Source organism: Daucus carota, chromosome 2 (assembly GCF_001625215.2).
Source record: "Daucus carota subsp. sativus chromosome 2, DH1 v3.0, whole genome shotgun sequence".
Classification (NCBI taxonomy): domain Eukaryota; kingdom Viridiplantae; phylum Streptophyta; class Magnoliopsida; order Apiales; family Apiaceae; genus Daucus; species Daucus carota.
In genome coordinates this window covers 56,188,128-56,208,432 of record NC_030382.2, presented here as the reverse complement: position 1 = coordinate 56,208,432, position 20,305 = coordinate 56,188,128, and the positions used below count along the sequence as shown (strand labels likewise).

Below are 20,305 nucleotides of genomic sequence, written 5' to 3'. Positions count from 1 at the left end.
TTTGTACACAAAAAATTATGCAAAATTAAGAAGGAATATTTAGTTGATATTTCAACATGCTATGCTACTTTATTTTTTAATATTATCACAAAGACACAGTTAGTTAAATTTTAAGTTCTACAAAATTGATTATGAAAAAAATCTCAGTTTCGAATAAATCTCAAAAGGGTTAGTACATAAAAAATTCTCAAAAACTACGACAAAATATTTAGTTTATATTTCAACGTACTATGTTACTTTAGTTTTTAATGTTATCGTAAAGACATTATTAGTTAAATTTTAAGTTCAATAGATGTGATTATGAAAAAATCTCAGTTCCGAATAAATCTTAAATTGGTTAGCACACAGAAAATTTTGAAAAATTATACAGAATATTTAGTTGATGTTTCGACATACTATTTTATTTTAGTTTTTAATATTATCGCAAAGACACAATAATTGTGATAGAGATATCTGCAACCACCAAAAGTTTCAAAAATCCAAAACCTTAGAAATTGGCATAATTGATTATATTCATCCCTTCATTGTATTAAAAAAGTAGCTGAGATGTAATAAACAAGATAACCTCATCAAAAATCGAATTGTTGACCGGCATTGTGTTTTGATTCCAGACAAATTCCAATATCAAACAACTCATCAACGATCTTATTCATCGCATTTTGAAAAATAACTAATACAAAACTTGTGTAGTATGGGATCACGAGATTGTGATAAATCCTAACATGTAAGTTGAGCGATTTAGCACTTGCAAGATAGGCGCCAAATTTTTATCAAGCACTATGAGATGATAACGAATATTATAGTAATCAAAGACAGAGGAAAAAGATCTTAACAATAATTGAGATATAATGCATATTTAACATTGAACCAATTAGACAAGTTTTATAACCAATCTAATTTTTTCTCTTTCTTCATTCTTTCTTTTCTCGCCCTTTTCCTTTATTGCCATCACGTCTTGATCCCCATCCTCTCCAACCACCTCCCAAATTACCAATTAGACAAGTTTTATAACCAATCTAATTTTTTCTCTTTCTTCATTATTTCCTTTTCCTTTATTGCCATCATGTCTTGATCCAAGTTACTTCCTCCACCACCCTTTTATCATTTGATATAAGACAATTTGCTTTTATTCCGATGTGCATCGGTGGCAAAATATAATGGTACGAGCTCATATCAAAAGAAAACTCGATCATGCTGACTGTCCACTATTAGTATAACCCGAATGCCTTTTTACTTGAATCAATGGAATATTGATATCCAAATGAATATGATCCAAATCATCTGTGTCTGGCGGTACTACGCCACTGAACTTACGATATCTAACGATATCTAGAATTGAGTAAAAAAGTATCTTTGAAAGAATCTCAGTTATCAGCTTCGCGAATGGACTGAATAGTATCATATCGTTCACGAATTTCCAGATCAACTGGAAGCCGAAAACAAATGCTAGCATTGTGATGCGAGAAATACATTTTAAACTGATACATAAATCCGTAGATACATTTTAGACTTATGTATCAACTTTAATTTTGAATATTTTTTTCCAATGATGAAACGGTAAATTAAACTTTGGATCCCTTCTAATTTTTTATTAATCAATTCTACTATTTCTATCTTGACAAAAAAATATTATAATTATGTAACAAAAAATTTTGGACTCCTTCTAAGTTGCCCAGCTCCTCTACTGATGTATCTTTTGAAAAAATATTCTAATAATGCAACGGTAAATTAAACTTTGAACTCCTTCCAATTTTTTATAATCAATTCTATCATTTTCAATCTTGACAAAAAAAATATTATAAATATAACAAAAAAAATTGGACTTTTTCTAAGTTGTTCGGCTACTCTAATATTTAATATAGCTAGATCTACACTCGTATCAAAATGTAGAACTCTTGCCACTTGAAAATATCCAAGATCTAACTTCTACAATGAAATCATCTATATCATAAAAACATCACGTCGCCTTACAATCGGTATTCTCAGAAAAACAATCTTAGATGTGGAAATAATAATACCATGACGATCAATGCACACACCTCCACCTACTCTCTTAATATTTGGTCAATCCCTCAGTTTTATTCTAACAACTCAGTTGGTGGTTTCAGACATAGCTCCAATTTTAAAAAAAAATGAGGTAGTTATTATCATATAGTTAAATCAAGAAAAAAAAGAAGTCAAACTCATTATATTTCAAAACAAAAATTAATAAGAATAATTGATTTTAGGTAGCTTGGACAAACTATTTCTAATTCAACGTGAAATTTCAATATTTTTAAAATATTTTTTATTTATATTTTATCAACTAAGAAGTAAAAAAGGATGACTTTTGGGCGTGGATTCGTAGAAACCAAATCAATATATTGAGAGTAATGGAATTTACAAAGTACTAGTCTTCTGATATAAAAAAAATTTATTTTCACTTATTATCTAATTTTTTTTTATTGTGTTCAATTTTTAATGTAATGAATTTTATGGAATACAAGAAATATCAGTGAGATTCAAATACTATTTTTAAAAAGTTCATTTTTAGGGTTTCTTACTTGTAGATTGATTTTAGGTAGCCTCCAAATGTTATGCAACACCTGGACTTAGGGGTCATTTGTTAAATCTGAACTGTATTTGCTGAATGACTGAAAATCTGGACGAGTGATAAATCTGAATGAGGAACCTATGACATTATTTGTTAAATTTTTTTCTGAATGACACAATTTATTGTTTATAATTAGTTGTTATTTATCATTATAGTTGCTTTTTATCTATGAAAGATGATATAAATATTATCAATAACAATTTATTTAAATTTATTCAAAAAAAGCAATTTATTTAAATAATTGTAAGTAAATTAATATTTATTTATAAAGATGTTAATATATATAATTAAAGTATTCACGCGTAGGATTATTACAATTTCTAATTCTCATTTTTGTCATAATTATTATTCATAACTCTGTTATAACAGTAGCACAAGAAATGTTGAAATATGACAGCGAGGGCAGCTAACCTCCGCGAGGAACGGTTCAGCTAATAATTTTAAGCTCTGTCGTCCAGGTGAATTTAGGACTCGTCCAGCTAAAAATGTTTTAATCAAACAAACTGGACGAGCAAAACTTAATTCATTCAGTCCAGGTGCCCTCGTTCACCCATAAACAAACGGGGCCTTAGACAAAAGTATTCCCAAATCAAATATAATGATAAAATTTAATGATATTTTTTAAAAGTTTAATCCACGATGCATCAAAGAATTGCATAATTCTCCCGACACTACTACTTCGACTGATATAGACCTGGTGACTCAGGCTAAGAGGTATCGAATAAGCGTGTGGACAATCCTTTTTCTATATCCTCAGTAGATTAAAATGACACAGTAAAACTCTTGAGGGGTCATTTGGTTGATAGAATTTGGGATCGGTTGAGGGGTCGTTTGGTTGATAGGAATTTGGAATCGGTATGGGTTTATTTATCCAAACCCATACTCTTAATGTTTAGTTAGAGAAAACAAAATCTCAAACTCATACCTTAAATCACCAGGTTTGAGTTTTTGGTACCCAAATAGGGAGGTCGGTATGAAATGCATTCATTTTTTATTTATTTTTCTTTATTAAGTAATAAAATATTAATATTTGATACAAAACTAAATCAATGATACAAAAATATATAACAATAATAATTTTATTAATATTTTTAAGTATTATAAATTAATAATTTATAATTGTATATATTGATTCCAGACTCAACAAAACACATGATACCAGATATGATATTTCAAATTCATAACATCTTAACTTGATTTCTAATTCCAACCTTATAACACTCCTCGAACCAAACGAACCCAGAGAGAGTTCCTTTCTTATGCTGGTTTTCTTCTAAATGCGGTATACCAATATGCTCCACTATAGTCTATAGTTTACCAACAAAGTGACTATAACATTTTTGATATAATAATAATAATAATAATAATAATAATAATAATAATAATAATTTCTTTCATCAGATCACTTTCATGCTACTCTCAAAGGAACTCATCATCGTGGTCTCATAAAAATATCTTCTAACATTTCTGCTATACAAACCAGAACATTGTTCAAATGATCATCTTCGAAGGGATCTATCAGCGACTTGGTGTTACAACAATTTTGCATGTATTTAAATTGAACTAGTCCTGCAGTTTACAAGAGGAACCTTGATCACAGCCCTTTCCAGAGATTCCTTGGCGTCTTTGCTTTACCCTAAACATCGCAATCTGGAGTTGGGTTGTCTAGAGTAAGCAAAGCCTGAAATAGCAGCTGGTCCCGGAAAGAAAGTCATAGTGGTAATGAATTGACACATTGGCAAAGCATAAACGAAAAGAACATCTCCATCAACTCCTACATTGAGCAATAACACTGGTTTAATCTTTCCCTCTTTTTGGCTAAATTTTCAATAATACAAAAAGTGATTAGCGGAGAATATATCAAACAAATGCAAAAGAAAAGGGAATGGGGTGAGAGAGGCTCGAACTCTCGAACTCAGGATTACTCTTATGCTATGAGACCTACGCGCTAGCCAACTGCGCCACCAGCCCGAGATGAAAATTTTCCTACTTGATAGTACCTAATTAAACTGATAGCAAAACGTTCTTCTATAACCGATGGTTAAACATTATGATCAAGCTCTGCATATTGGTTTGAAAAAGCCTTATGTTGTGTGTTTTAGTAAGCAAGTTTTTTGTTCTATTATTTATACTTTGTAAGCAAACATCTTTTCTATATCTAATGGTTAAACATTGCATTGTATGGCGAGGCAATACTAATGTATGATGAGACACGGACATAAAAGGTGTCTTTAGTGAACAACGGCGGAACCAGGAATTGAAATGATCCGTGACTGAAATCTGAAATAATAAATCATAACATTTACAATTACCTGACGGTGACGGTCTTAAATTCTGCATGTGTAGGCGCATTATTCAGGAGTGTTCGTCTGATCCTCTGTTTGAGGTGTTTGAACAGTCACCGTCACATTATCCCCTTGATTACTCTCCTTAAATTTAGCTTTTTTGCCCAATTCTTCAACTTCTTCAATGACAATCTCCAGCTTTGCCACAATCTCTATTAGCAAAGAAGAAAAAGCAGCAAAGGGAAGCGCTTCTGAGAACTCGAGACTAGTGATTGTGATCCTGCTCAGTGTTGGTTTAAGCGTTTTCTTATCAGCCGACTTGACTCCATTGGAAGCTCTTTTAGATAATCTCCATTCGGACAGCAGTGCAGCTGAGTCTGTTTTTACGCTTGACAGGTACTTATCAGCGTCACTGGCAGCCACTGCAGCGGCTTTGGCTAGCAGCATGTCGCTTGTTTGATCAGTTGCTGGACCAATAAAAAGCCTTGGCTGAGCTTTGAAGGCCGTGTTAAGGCCTGTGAGCGCTTCATGTAGATGATCAAAGAGTATCTCTGGAGAGCATTGACAACGATTCCTTATGCTATTTGCTAGCTCATTAAGTGCGTTTGATACTTCATCAGCAACGCGAGTGCATGGATCTTTGAAGAGGGCCCGGACATGCCTCGGAGTCTACAGTTAAAACTAAAAAAATTACTTGAATTATGAAATGGAAATGACATTAGTACAGTGAAGATGAAATGGATATAGTCTTTGATATATTGCAGCATGATCAACTATTGTACTACTTGAATATCTTTTTACCTAAAAGTCTTAAACTAAAAGGTCCTCTGTTTCCACACCTGTTATTTCATCACAAAGTTGTGGAATGATATACTTGTACTTAATTATTCAGAAAAGATTAGGCTTTGATTGTATTCTAGCGCGTAAGTATTTTAACTAATACTTTGGTTGTACTAAACAAAACTCCCATACTTTCAAGATTTTAGCTGAATTGATTACTTAACATGATATCAAAACTCATTTCAAAGAAAAGTTAGTTTTCCTCTGCCGCTTTAAAGTTTTAGATGAGTTGATTATGTAACACTCATTAAATCTTACTTGCATATTTCTTAACAAGTTCTATTGAGATTTGAACTCATGATCTAAATACACTTGACCTTCACATTAAACACGACTAATTGAATAGCCACGCCTCCAACATCCACAGCTTAAATGGTTTATTAAACAATTCTGCAGATCAAACGACCATAAAGATTGAGCTGACATAAGAAATTTTCATTCACACTAGGAAAGTGTATGTACACTCCAAACCAAAGAAGTGTCAATGAAACTCATCAAGCACTTTCTTGAACTCTCTTTAAGAACAATGGGCCATGCCAATGAGATTAGCAAATTAAGTACAATATAGTAGGATCAAAAAGCGTTTTGTCTGATTCAAGATGATGTGTAAGGAGCTCAACTTCTTGACCAAGAAAATATACTCCCTAAATTCTCAATCACTGCCTTCACTTTTAGATCTCCAAATTATAAAATATGGCGCGAAATAACCGTTATATGTGTGAAACCTGATAAGTGAGCTTTTAGTGGGGCAATGTGCTTTTGGAATTTTGTGTTAGCTCTAAACAAGCAAGCTGGGCCTTTCGGTTTTATTGTTATTTGGACTTAATACTCATATAGACCCTATAAATACAGACACTTGCTCTCCTCTGTTTCTACTTTACATTACTCTCTTCTTCTCTAATTTAGTGTTAATAATTCAATCTTATGAGAGTTTATTAAGTTTTAACTCATTCTTAACTTCTTCTGCCTTCCGGGTATTTTTTCAGATTACCTTTTAGGACATTCTAACTCTGTTCCCCTGTTTTTTCCCCTTCTACTTCCCCTGTTTTTACTCTGTTTTATTCCACTTCCCCTGTTTTTACTCTGTTTTATTCCACTTCCCCTGTTTTTACCCTGCTTTCTTGGTATTTTACTTCCTTAGGCGTTTTGGTTTCTGCTTGTATCGATAACATTTGATTTTGAGTTGGATAGATTATAAGATTTTGTGAGTTATATTACAAAAGGAAATTGGTGGGTGTTTCTGCTTCAAGAAAATCATTGAGTTTTTGGAAGAAAATGATTTTGTTGTCCCAAGAGTGCATTCCATTGAAGTGTTTTGCAATTCTTGAAAAGAAGTTCTGTGTTGACAAAAGCTTTTATTTTTGGATATTTAATAGGTATAGCCTGGGCACTTAGTAAAAAAACTCAAAACTTCTCTAGATAGTGTTCTCTGTTCTTGTTCTTGTTTTTGTTACTAGTTTTTTTAAAATAATTTTTAGCAAAGTATAATGGGAGGCGCTTCATTGCCACCGGGATTCCGTTTCCATCCTACTGATGAAGAGTTGGTTGGCTACTACCTAAAGAGGAAAGTCGAGGGTCTCGAAATTGAACTTGAAGTGATTCCTGTTATTGATCTTTACAAGTTTGAGCCCTGGGAGTTGCCAGGTAAATGTTCAAAGATTTTCAGTCCACATTTTCCCTTAAATTGGTTATAATTAAATTTTAAGAGTTCTGAATTATGAATATTTGCATCGCAGAAAAATCGTTTCTTCCGATGCGCGATATGGAGTGGTTTTTCTTCTGTCCTCGTGATCGTAAATACCCAAACGGTTCAAGAACAAATCGAGCTACAAGGTCAGGTCAGGATACTGGAAGGCCACCGGAAAAGACAGGAATATAGTATGTCAATCATCTGCAATTGGATACCGAAAAACACTAGTTTTTTACCGCGGAAGAGCTCCAGCAGGTGATAGAACAGATTGGGTGATGCACGAGTATCGTCTTTCAGATGATGTTTCTCAAGATTCCTCAAGCTCTCAGGTAATCAAGTAAACTCATTCTCAAATGATATGTTGTTTATATATTGTGACACTGACAAGTACTTTTAGATTATCTTTTTAACGATTGCTTTAAATTTTTAGGGACCTTTTGCCCTCTGTCGCATAATAAAAAAGAATGAGCAAGGAATAAAGAACGGTGATTATTATGGAGACTTGACGGCTAAACAAGTAGGGTGCAGCTCAAGCAATGGCGCCTCTATGTCAAATCAAGCTTCTGGTGACCTCGTGGTCATCCCCGATGACATGCCAGTTCAAGCAAGTCCTCTTAGCACTCCTTATAGAACAACCACCATGGTGGAGAGTGAATCAGTTCAAGTGCAAGCTAACCCTTCAAGCCTCTGGCATTCACCGAACTTCATATTTGATTCCTCCCTGGTATTTCATAATTTACTTGGTTATTTTGGAAAAAATATTTTAACAACTTATTAATATAGAGAGGTTGTTTCTATAAACACTAAACTTCATTCCTTTTAATTTGGTTGTGAAATATTTCAGGAGTACTCACAAGGCCAAGAAGGTCTGTCTGAATGCTTCCCACAGAATGAAGTTTCGAATACAATGACCCCATGGGATACATTTGGTCAATTTGAGATATCTCCTAGTTCATCATACTCAAATTTTACAGAGAAGGTTGAACTAGCTGATGATCTTACTCAATTTGGCTGCATGTCGCCTTATTCAGGACACATAGATTACGCGACTTACTTTGGAAACGGGAGCATGCCACCACCTGAAGCTTATGACTGGTCAATGTACTAGATCAAACCAGCTTCTAAACATAAGAGACCAAGCCGGATACCTCTACTTTTTTCAGAAAGTGTCGGCTTTTACCTCTTGATATTTCAAATTTGTCCTCCGAAACCGCCTTTTATCATGGTTTTATGAGTGGGATACTACTACTTTACGAGCGTCTTAGTTAGACCTGGCAATTCGTGTAGATCGTGTACTTTCGTGTCGTGTACCTTTTCGTGTCGTGTACTCAAAGGCCAAACACAAAACCGACCCGTTTAGCGTTCGTGTATTTTCGTGTCGTGTACCTCCGTTTTCGTGTCATTCTCGTGTCGTATTTCGTGTAAAATCGAATTTAAATATAAATATAAATAAACATATAAATTAATGTAAATATTAGATTTCTAGGCAAAAAATTTACAAAATAGTATGAAATATATATATTTAAATCATTTACACTTACAATATTATAAACTATGTATTATTTTAAAAGAAAATATACATATATTTATTATAAATATACATATTTATAATTAAATATTAATATTTAACTATTAAATTATATTTATTTCGTGTACCTCGTGTCGTGTCGTGTACCCGAAGGGTAAACACAAAACCGACACGACATCTCAGTCGTGTACTTCGTGTCGTGTACCTTTTCGTGTCGTGTACTCAAAATGCAAACACAAACACTAAATTTTCGTGTCGTTTTCGTGTCGTGTATTCGTGTCGTGTGAAAATTTGCCGGGTCTAGTCTTAGTGTTGATTCAGTAGCTAAGGCTTCAAGTCTTCAATTTCTATGTTCCTTTATATCGCGATTTCTTTTTTGTGTACCTGTATCGATCATGCTGGAAGTTGGTTTGGTTCAATTTTAAAGACTACCATTGTATTCTCCCTAAACTGGCTTGTTTAGAAGCCCCTATGCAGACTGCAGCTACATCTATGTATTAAAGTTTGCTTATATCTGAGAGCATTTTCAATTCAAATACATTATATATATTCTAATTGTTTGTTTGACACAGATGTGACAACTTATTTTTCAAAGTTTGCTGGGAATACTTTTACTTTCTGGCGGAATGTTTTGTTCTTGAAGCAAATCTTTACGACTTACGGTAGCCGTTGCACAAGGTAATAATTACAGATTGATGATCTGCTTTCTTGCATTATATTTGGTTTTGGATTACACCAGCATCATTCCATTTCTTCTACTTATAAGAGTATAATGTTTAGTTGAAAACATAGTTGTCAACGTACTATCCATAACTAGATATCATTATTGCACTATCGCCCGGCATTACTTTTAATATTATCAACTAAATATTTCTTTCTTAAACATAGTACGTCGACATATCAATTAAATATTTTTTTATCAGAAAAAATTAAGAAAAATTATACAGAGTATTTAGTTGCTATTTCAATATGTTATTTTATTTTTTAATATTATCACAAAGACGCAATTAGTTAAATTTAAAGTTCTATAGAAGTGATTATGAAAAAATCTCAGTTTCAACTACATTTCAAAGGGGTTTGTACACAAAAAATTATGAAAAATTAAGAAAGAATATTTAGTTGATATTTCAACATACTATGCCACTTTATTTTTTAATATTATCACAAAGACACAGTTAGTTAAATTTTAAGTTCTACAAAAGTGATTATGAAAAAAATCTCAGTTTCGAATAAATCTCAAAAGGTTACTACATAAAAAATTCTGAAAAACTACGACAAAATATTTAGGCTATACTTCAACGTACTATGTTACTTTAGTTTTTAATGTTATCGTAAAGACACTATTAGTTAAATTTTAAGTTCAATAGATGTGATTATGAAAAAATCTCAGTTTCGAATAAATCTCAAATGGGTAAGTACACAGAAAATTTTGAAAAATTATACAAAATATTTAGTTGATGTTTCAACATACTATTTTACTTTATTTTATAATAGTGTATAAAGTCGCGCTTCGCGGCGGCGTTATGAAATTTTTTATAAATTTTGATACGAATTAATACTATAATTGCATAAAAATTATTTTGGGTCATGCTCCCGTTAAACATATCATTAATAAAAAAATTAAAAATAATATTATAATTAATATAAAAATTTCTTTAAGTGGCCCTCATGTCAAACACAATACTAATAAAAAAAATTGTTTGAACCGCCCTCCCATCAAAGATAATATTAATCAATAATTATTATAATTATGATATAATTAAATATAATAATATAGATAAAAATTAGTTTGAGCCGCTCTCTTGTCAAACACAATACTATAAAAAAAAATACATTATGACTTGGATAAAAAATTGTTTTAGCCGTTTTCCCGTCAAACATAATACTAATAGAAAATTTATTATTATTTAGATAAAAATTAATTTGTGCCGCTTTCCTCTCAAACATAATACTAATCAAGAATTTTTTTATATATAAATTTTGATACGAATTAATATTATAATTGCATCAAATTTATTTTGAGTAATGTTCCTGTTAAACATATCATTAATAAAAAATAACTATAATTAATATAATTTTTTTAAGTGGCCCTCCTGTCAAGCACAATACTAATAAAAAAAATTGTTTGATCCTCCCTCCCATCAAAAACAATATTAATCAATAATTATTATAATTATGATAAAATTAAATATAATAATATAGATAAAAATTAGTTTGAGCCGCTCTCTTTTCAAACACAATACTAATAACAAAACATTATAATATATATATTAGTTTGAGTCGCCCTACCGTCAAATACAATACTAATAAAAATTACTATAGTTATGATAAAGTTAAAGATTATAATTGGATAAATATTATTTTAAGTTGTGGTCCCGTCTTAATAAAAAAAATATTATAACTTGGATAGAAAATTATTTTAGCCGCTTTCCCGTCAAACATGATACTAATAGAAAATTTATTATTATTTAGATAGAAATTAATTTGGGCCGCCCTCCCCTCAAACACAATACTAATCAAGAATCATTTACATTATGATAGAATTATAATTATAATTGGAAAAATATATCCAATTTCATATATTTTAGTTATTATATTTTTCTTTAAAATTCCTATTTCTTAATTGTTTAGAATTATTTCTTTTTGCTTTTAAGATTTCTATTCCGTAACTACTTAGAATTTCATAGATTTTAGCTATTATATTTTTGTTAAAATTCCTATTTATTAACTACTTAGAATTATATCTCTTTTACGATTATCATTTTTTAGCTACTTACCTATTTTCTCTCCATAAATTAGAAAAAATAAACGGAAAGTTTCCGGGAGACTCCACAAAACTTCCCGCGTATCCTCTTAAGAATCATTTACATTATGATAAAATTATAATTATAATTGGATAAATATATCCAATTTCATAGATTTTAAAAAATAATTACAAAAATACTATAGATTTCTACTTTTGTAGGAGTCTCAACACGTCTGCAAGTAGGAAACGTAGATAACTTGTTTGTTGGGACGAATGAAGAATGTCCGATTATAATTGGCCACTATGATGTGTTTATTAAAATAAAATTCAATCGTTCGACACGCATTTTAATGTTATTATAAAATATAATTTAATAATATCTTTAGAAATTTTTTTCACTAAATTCCTTTGACACACATATTTTAAAGCTATTATAAAATATAGTTTAATAATTTTTTTCATTTTTTTAAAAACATTGCAGGACTATACTTTGTAGGAGTCTTGACATACGTGCAAATTATAAACGTAAATAACTTGTTGGGAGGGACCGAGAATGTCTGATCATAATTGGCCAATGTGTTCTCTTGATTAAAATCAAAATTCATTCGTGATGACGCAAAATTTCTGATATATGCAGGCTCGACGGTATCAAAATTCTAAGACAGGGGATTGTAATACCTTTATGATTCTTGAATGAGAAAAAGAATTGTATTACTTTAAGGATTTTTTTTTCTAAATTTTAGAGTATTACTTTTAGAATCCAATAAGAAAAGAATTCTATTATCTTTAGAATTTTATTAAATCTGATTTTTCGAATTATAATTATATTTCTTTCTCCGAAATTTAAGAAAAATTAGAAGACTGAATCGAACAAATTTTATGATTCGAACATATCGTGTTCTCTAATTTATTATTTGTGTCTACTATTTAGACTCTTAAACATAGTTGTAATTACGGACCTAGTATTAGATTGTTCTTCTATATATCGTATTGAAAATAAAATTTTATAATATAAAATTCAACTACATCTTCTATAGTATATCTTATCAAAAAAATAAGAATTGTACATGTTAAATTACAAATCTTAAATATAAATTGTATTTTATCAATTATTGTTAGTTTGAATAAATATAATCATATTTCTTTTAGGATTACTAAATAAGAAAAGAATTGTATCATCTTTAGAATTTAATAAGAAATACTAAATAAGAAAATAATTATATCAACTTTAGAATTCAATAAGAAAAGAGTTGTATTACTAAAAGAATTCTTAAACCTGATTTTTTGAATTATAACTATATTTTCTATCCGAAATTTAAGAAAAATCAGAAGACTGAATCGAACAATTCTAGAGACGCCCGCATTCTCCTTTATATATATATATATTGATATTATCACAAAGACACAGTAATTATGATGGAGATATTCACAACCACCAAAAGTTTCATAAATGCAAAACCCTAGAAATTCACAACTTCGGCATAATTGATTATATTCATCCATTCATTGTATTAAAAAAGTAGCTGAGATGTAATAAACAAGATAACCTCATTAAAAATCGGATTATTGACCGTCATTGTGCTTTGATTCAGGACAAATTTCAATATCAGACAGCTCATCAACAATCTCATTCATCGTATTTTGATATATAAGAGCAAGTCGAATAGGTTACTTATCTCATTACTTATTAATAATATAAAATAATGAATCCTACTGAGTCTTAGTGATTTAGGTAATCTATTTTAGTGTCAACTCCAATAGCAATTCCTATATTTGTTCTCCTAAGATTATTTTAATAATAAATTTGGGAGAGAGAATGAGAAAGGGAGAGAAAAGACAAAGAAAGAAGGAGAGAGATGATTTTTTTATTCATAAATAATATATAGGTAATGATATATAGGAGAGAGTGATTTAGGAGCTCACTAGGAGAGTGCTGGAGTGGGTTTTTTTGGTTCATTACCTAAATGTGAGTTATGGAGCTCATATAAGTAACCTATTGGACTTAACTCTAACTAATACAAAATTTGTGTAGTGTGGGATGACGAAATTGTGATAAATCCTAACATACAAGTTGAGCGATTTAGCACCTGCAAGATAGGCGCCAAATTTCTATCAAGCACTATGAAATAATGAAGATTATAGTAATCAAAGACACAGGAAAAAGATCTTAACAATAATTGAGATATAATGCATATTTAATAATAATTATATGATATATCAATCAATTAGACAAGTTTTATAATAAAAAAATCTAAAAATTCATACATGTTTGGAGTCTTTAGACAAGTTTCATAACCAATCTAATTTTTTCTCTTCCTTCTTTCTTTTCTCTTCCTTTTCCTTTATTGCCATCATGTCTTGATCTCCATCCTCTCCTGCCACCTCCCAAATTACTTTCTCCACCACTCTTTTACCATCTGATCTGAGACAATTTGATTTTATTCCGATGTGCACCGGTGGCAAAATAAAATGATACGACCTCATATCAAAAGAAAACTCGGTCACGCTGACTGTCCGCTATTAGTATAATCTGAAAGCCCTTATACTTGAATCAATGGAATATTGATATCCAAATGAATATAATCCAAATCATCTGTGTCTGGCGGTACCACGCCACTGACCTTACGATATCTAGGATTGAGTAAAAAAGTGTCTTCGAAAAAATCTTAGTTATCAGCTTCGCGAATGGACTGAATAGTACCATATCGCTCACGAATGTCCAGATCAGCTGGAAGCCGAAAACAAATGCTAGCATTGTAATGCGAGAAATACATTTTAAACTGATACATCAATCCATAGATACATTTTAGACTTATATATCAACTTTAATTTTGAATATTTTTTTCCAATGATGCAACGGTAAATTAAACTTTGGATCCCTTCTAATTTTTTATTAATCAATTCTACTATTTCTATCTTGACAAAAAAATATTATAATTACGTAACAAAAAAGTTTGGACTCCTACTAAGTTGCCCGGCTCCTCTACTGATGTATCAACCTAAATTTTAAAAAAATATTCTAATGATGCAACGGTAAATTAAACTTTGAACTCCTTCTAATTTTTTTATTAATCAATTCTATCATTTTCTATCTTGACAAAAGAATAATTATAATTATATAACAAAAAATTTTGGATTTTTTCTAAGTTGTTCAGCTCCTCCAATATTTAATATGGCTAGATCTAGACTCCTATCACAATGTAGAACTCTTGCCACTCGAAAATCTGTATGTACCTGAAATCTAACTTCTACAATGAAATCATCTATATCATAAAAACATCACGTCGCCCTACAATCTGTATCCTCAGAAAAACAATCTTAGATATGGAAATAACAATACCATGACGATCAATGCACACACCTCCACCTACTCTCTTAATATTTGGTCAATCCCTCAGCCTTATTCTAACAACGGAGTTGGTGGTTTCAGACATAGCTTCAATTTAAAAAAAAATTGAGGTAGTTTTTATCATATAGTTAAATCAAGAAAAAAAAGGTCAAACTCATTATATTTCAAAAAAAAAAATTAATAAGAATAATTGATTTTAGGTAGCTTGGACAAACTACTTCTAAATCAACGTTAAATTTCAATATTTTTAAAATATTTTTATTTATATTTTATCAATTAAAAAGTAAAAAGGATGACTTTTGAGCGTGGATTCGTAGAAAGCAAATCAATATATTGAGAGTAATGGAATTTACAAAGTACTAGTCTTCTGATATAAAAAAAATTATTTTCACCTATTATCTAATTTATTTTTTTTATTGTGTTCAATTTTTTAATGTAATGAATTTTATGGAATACAAGAAATATCGGTGAGGTTCAAATATTATTTTTAAAAAAGTTCATTTTTAGGGTTTCTTACTTGTAGGTTAATTTTAGGTAGGTTGATTTTAGGTAGCCTGCAAATGTTATGCAACATCTGGACTTAGACAAAAGTATTCAATAATGCATCAAAGAATGGCATGATTCTCCCGACACTACTACTTCGACTAATAGACCTGGTGACTCAGGCTAAGAGGTATGGAATAAGCGTGTGGTCAATCCTTTTTCTATATCCTTAGTAGATTAAAATGACATTATAAAACTCTTGAGAGGTCGTTTAGTTGATGGGTATCTGGAATCGGTATGAGTTTGTTTATCCAAACCCATATTTAATGTTTAGCTAGAGAAAACAAAATCTCAAACTCATACTTTAAACTACCATGTTTGAGTTTTTGATACCCAAATGGGGAGGTGGGTATGAAATGCATTCATTTTTTATTTTTTTTTCTTTATTAAGTAATGAAATATTAATATTTGATACAAAACTAAATCAATGATACAAAAATATATAATAATAATAATAATAATAATAATAATAATAATAATAATAATAATAATAATAATAATAATAATAATAATAATAATAATAATAATAACAACAACACTTTATTTCATCAGATCACTTTCATGCTACCCTCAAAGGAACTCAACGTGGTCTCATAAAAATATCTTCTAACATTTCTGATGTACAAACCAGAACATTGTTCAAGTGATCATCTTCGAAGGGATCTATCAGCGACTTGGTGTTACAACAATTTTGCATGTATTTAAATTGAACTAGTCCTGCAGTTTACAAGAGGAACCTTGATCACAGCCCTTTCCAGAGATACGAAATAGCAGCTGGTCCCGGAAAGAAAATCATAGTGGTGATGAATTGACACATTGGCAAAGCATAAACGAAAAGAACATCTCCATCAACTCCTACTTTGAGCAATAACACTGGTTTAATCTTTCCCCGCTTTTCGCTAAATTTTCAATAATACAAAAAGTGATTAGCTGAGAATATATCAAACAAATGCAAAAGAAAAAAGAATGGGGTGAGAGAGGCTCGAACTCTCGACCTCAGGATTACTCTTATGCTATGAGACCTACGCGCTAGCCAACTGCGCCACCACCCCAAGATGAAAATTTTCCTACTTGATAGTACCTAATTAAACTGATAGCAAAACGTTCTTCAATAACCAATGGTTAAACATTATGATCAAGCTCTGCTCATGGTTTGGAAAAACCTTATGTTGTGTGTTTTAGTAAGCAAGTTTTTTGTTCTATTATTTATACTTTGTAAGCAAACATCTTTTCTATATCTAATGGCTAAACATTGCATTCTATGGCGAGGCAATACTAATGTTTGATGAGACACGGGCACAAAAGGTGTCTTTAGTGAACAGCGGCGGAACCAGGAATTAAAATGATCTGTGACTGAAATCTGAAATAATAAATCATAACATTTACAATTACCTGACGCCTGACGGTGACTGTCTTAAATTCTGCATGTGTAGGCGCATTATTCAGGAATCAGGAGTGGTCGTCTGATCCTCTGTTTGAGGTGTTTGAACAGTCACCGTCACATTATCCCCTTGATTACTCTCCTTAAATTTAGCTTTTTTACCCAATTCTTCAACTTCCTCAATGACTATCTCCAGCTTTGCCACAATCTCTATTAGCAAAGAAGAAAAAGCAGCAAAGGGAAGCGCTTCTGAGAACTCGAGACTAGTAATTGTGATCCTGCTCAGTGTCGGTTTAAGCGTTTTCTTATCAGCTGACTTGACTCCATTGGAAGCTCTTTTAGATAATCTCCATTCAGACAGCAGTGCAGCTGAGTCTGTTTTTACGCTTGACAGGTACTTATCAGCGTCACTGGCAGCCACTGCAGCGGCTTTGGCTAGCAGCATGTCGCTTGTTTGATCAGTTGCTGGACCAATAAAAAGCCTTGGCTGAGCTTTGAAGGCCGTGTTAAGGCCTGTCAGCGCTTCATGTAGATGATCATAGAGTATCTCTGGAGAGCATTGGCAACGATTCCTTATGCTATTGGCTAGCTCATTAAGCGCGTTTGATACTTCATCAGCAACGCGAGTGCATGGATCTTTGAAGAGGGCCCGGACATGTCTCGGAGTCTACAGTTAAAACTAAAAAAATTACTTGAATTATGAAATGGAAATGACATTAGTACAGTGAAGATGAAATGGATAGTCTTTGATATATTGCAGCATGATCAACAATTGTACTATATCTTTTTACCTAAAATCTTAAATTAAGAGGTCCTCTGATTCAACACCTGTTTGTTAAGCTTATCAAACCTAGTATATGTTTCTGCTTCCGGACTGTACAAAGACGAATTAATTTCAAAAATACAACTTTGTTGCCTACCTGGATTTCAGTTTTTATACATCCATGAAGAGCAACCACTGTGTATGAAAACTGGCGAATGACGCCTCCCAGTTTCACATATTGTTTCCCAGGGAAACGATTTTGTCTTGAATGCCTGGGCTCCCAGCTTGCATGTCCTGCCTGTTTGATCCAATCGAAACGAATAGATAAACGGTAATTGTACTGCATTTATTAATTAATTTGCATTATTTGCAAATATCATGAACAAACTAACCATGGTCTCATCAGTAGACTTGGAGTCCAGGATAGCTTTATAACCCATGCAAACAGGATCTTCTTCAGGGTCGTCTTCATTTATATCCGGTGCTTCGTTATTGAAGTATCCAGAGACACATGCTGTACATCCATAATTAGATTCTTAGTTATTGGAGAGCAGCAAGATGGATAGACCTAAGATCCATAATAAGATTCTGCAGATTCTCAAATGATCAGAGTTTGCATAAATACCTTCAACTGCCTCGGCTAATCCTTCAAGTCTATTTACTATGGAATTATGAAGGTCTTCCCCAGACCAGTAGGGGAAGACCAGTGCAGACATGATAAGGCAGACAGCACAACCAATAGCAATAGCATAAAAGCGATCTCGTGCAATCTTCAATGCACTATCCACACGGTAGCTTGAAACAGCAATTAGATTGAAGGTCAAGACGAAGGTCACTACACCATAATCATAATTGTTCTTTAAATAAGGCAGAAATCTTATATACGTAGCTGTCGCCCCTGTTGTATTCAAAAAACTTGTATGAACAATATGTAACAGAATATAAATATGAAAATCTTGTGAGACCAATGATAGACTTACCAACCACAAACACGGCCAAGCCTATGATAATAGCTCGGGATACTGTCCCACAATCAGTAGCAATAAATTCCATAAGAAATGCCAATAATCCGGCTGACACAGTCCCTAATCCTCGATTGAATCCTTTGCAGAAGGTTGCCCCTATAGCCGAAAAACCACAAGTTAAAATGATTCACAAGAACATCTCTGAGCATGATTGGGTTGCAAGCTTAACTTACCAGCAGTAAACTGAAGCACGACCACAACAGTCATCAGTGCCCATAATACATTGTCTGCAATATCTTTTAGCACGCCACTTTGTTTGAACAACGGCTGCAATAGATATATCAACGACAACAGTGTCAAAGAAAGGCCAACCTTGATCGAATGGATCACTCTACGTGGATCATCTTTACCCAACTTCCAAATATTGTGCCCCTGCAATATTACAAAGCTCTTTGCTCGCTCCACTAATTTCCTTAATTTCTCCACACCTCTCATGTTTGATCCTTAAGTCACATTATGTTGCCCGCCCCTCTGCGACTGATATGATCTTTCAACGCGAGAGGGTCCATGTACCCCTTGAGGTCCATTCTGCAGTTAGATATTCTGATTGTACAATGCAAAATTTCAGAAAACTAAAGCTCCTCTCACTAGTTAAATGAGTAAAAAAAAAAAAAAAACTTTTTCCATGCATGATTCTTAAATAGAAAATTCAGAAATTATATTAAGCATGAATCAACAATAACATAAACAAATACGAAGAGAAAGGGTGAATGAATTATAGAAAGATACCAAAATCTAATCGTTCCACCATTCCACTCCTGGCAATGTAGAGGTAACCTTAACGTGGAATTCTGATCGAGCCCGAAAATCGGAAGTCTCTGTTCATAGCCTGAATCAATACAATGATGTTGTATCTGGTATCATCCGATACTATACAGTTAAGATGAATGATCGTTTTAGACTCGCAGGTTCGGCACTGTCTTCATCATGCTCTGCAATTTTGCTCAGACTTCTTGCATTCTTGTTTGTAGCGCGAGGGAGATGGGACAGAGACTAATGTTGTTGGTTTCGGATTTGCCACGTCTGATTTTGAAAGCTCTGTAGCATGGGAAATAAAAGAAACTAAAAACAGGGAAGAAATGAAAGTAAATTGTCCATTTTAATTATATCCTTTCTGATACTCTTTATTTATATAGTCCTTAAAAATATACTCCCTCCATGCTGCTCAATTGTTTATATTGGGAGATAAGGACTCGCCACGTATTTTTATACTCTTATAAAATATAATTTGATAAATATTTTGAATATTTTTTTTTCTTCTGAATAAAAATTTAATATCTAAATTTTTATAAAAAATAAACTTTTTTTAATAAAAATTTTGAAATTATGTTTTATATGCATCTTAAAATACATGTCAAGCAATGAAAAAAATTATAAAGAAATGAGAAGGCCAAAAAAATATAATTAAATGAGAGGGAATGATAATATTGTTCAAAAAACCTGTAGTCTCTTCCAAACCACAGTATACTGTATTTACTTTTAAAATTGTTCCCTTCAAGGTGAAAACTCATAACTTGAGATTCGACTATTGTAGAAATAAATTCATCAAAAATTTGTGCAAC

At 31.9% G+C, this 20,305-nt stretch overlaps 2 protein-coding genes, 1 non-coding gene and 1 pseudogene across 3 annotated transcripts; 1 reads left to right on the top strand and 3 right to left on the bottom strand.

Moving 5' to 3' along the window:
* Positions 1-4,944: 4,944 nt before the first annotated feature.
* LOC108207839 (aluminum-activated malate transporter 12) lies at positions 4,945-5,982 on the bottom strand. Its single transcript, XM_017378270.1, has 2 exons — positions 5,977-5,982; positions 4,945-5,547 (listed from the first exon to the last, which is right to left on the bottom strand). The coding sequence occupies exons 1-2, from the start codon at positions 5,980-5,982 to the stop codon at positions 4,945-4,947; spliced, it is 609 nt and encodes a 202-aa protein (XP_017233759.1).
* A 632-nt stretch (positions 5,983-6,614) lies between these two features.
* LOC108207838 (NAC domain-containing protein 71-like) lies at positions 6,615-9,436 on the top strand (annotated as a pseudogene).
* A 7,105-nt stretch (positions 9,437-16,541) lies between these two features.
* TRNAM-CAU (transfer RNA methionine (anticodon CAU)) lies at positions 16,542-16,626 on the bottom strand. Its single transcript is given in 2 exon segments — positions 16,542-16,577; positions 16,589-16,626. It is a non-coding gene; the product is annotated as a tRNA-Met (tRNA).
* Positions 16,627-17,016: 390 nt separating this feature from the next.
* Positions 17,017-19,178, bottom strand: LOC108207837 (aluminum-activated malate transporter 12). Its single transcript, XM_017378269.1, has 6 exons — positions 18,917-19,178; positions 18,699-18,839; positions 18,344-18,616; positions 18,111-18,232; positions 17,876-18,016; positions 17,017-17,622 (listed from the first exon to the last, which is right to left on the bottom strand). Exons 1-6 carry the CDS (start codon positions 19,176-19,178, stop codon positions 17,017-17,019), a joined length of 1,545 nt encoding a protein of 514 aa, XP_017233758.1.
* Between the last annotated feature and the right edge of the window lie 1,127 nt (positions 19,179-20,305).

Excerpts from the sequence above, each read along its gene's own strand:
- LOC108207837 (XM_017378269.1), bottom strand. The coding sequence starts at position 19,178 with ATGAGAGGTGTGGAGAAATTAAGGAAATTAGTGGAGCGAGCAAAGAGC. Across the intron at positions 18,233-18,343 it reads ATTAGCCGAGGCAGTTGAAG|CATGTGTCTCTGGATACTTC; the intron begins GTATTTATGCAA and ends ATGGATGTACAG. Across the intron at positions 18,017-18,110 it reads AGTCTACTGATGAGACCATG|GCAGGACATGCAAGCTGGGA; the intron begins GTTAGTTTGTTC and ends TGGATCAAACAG.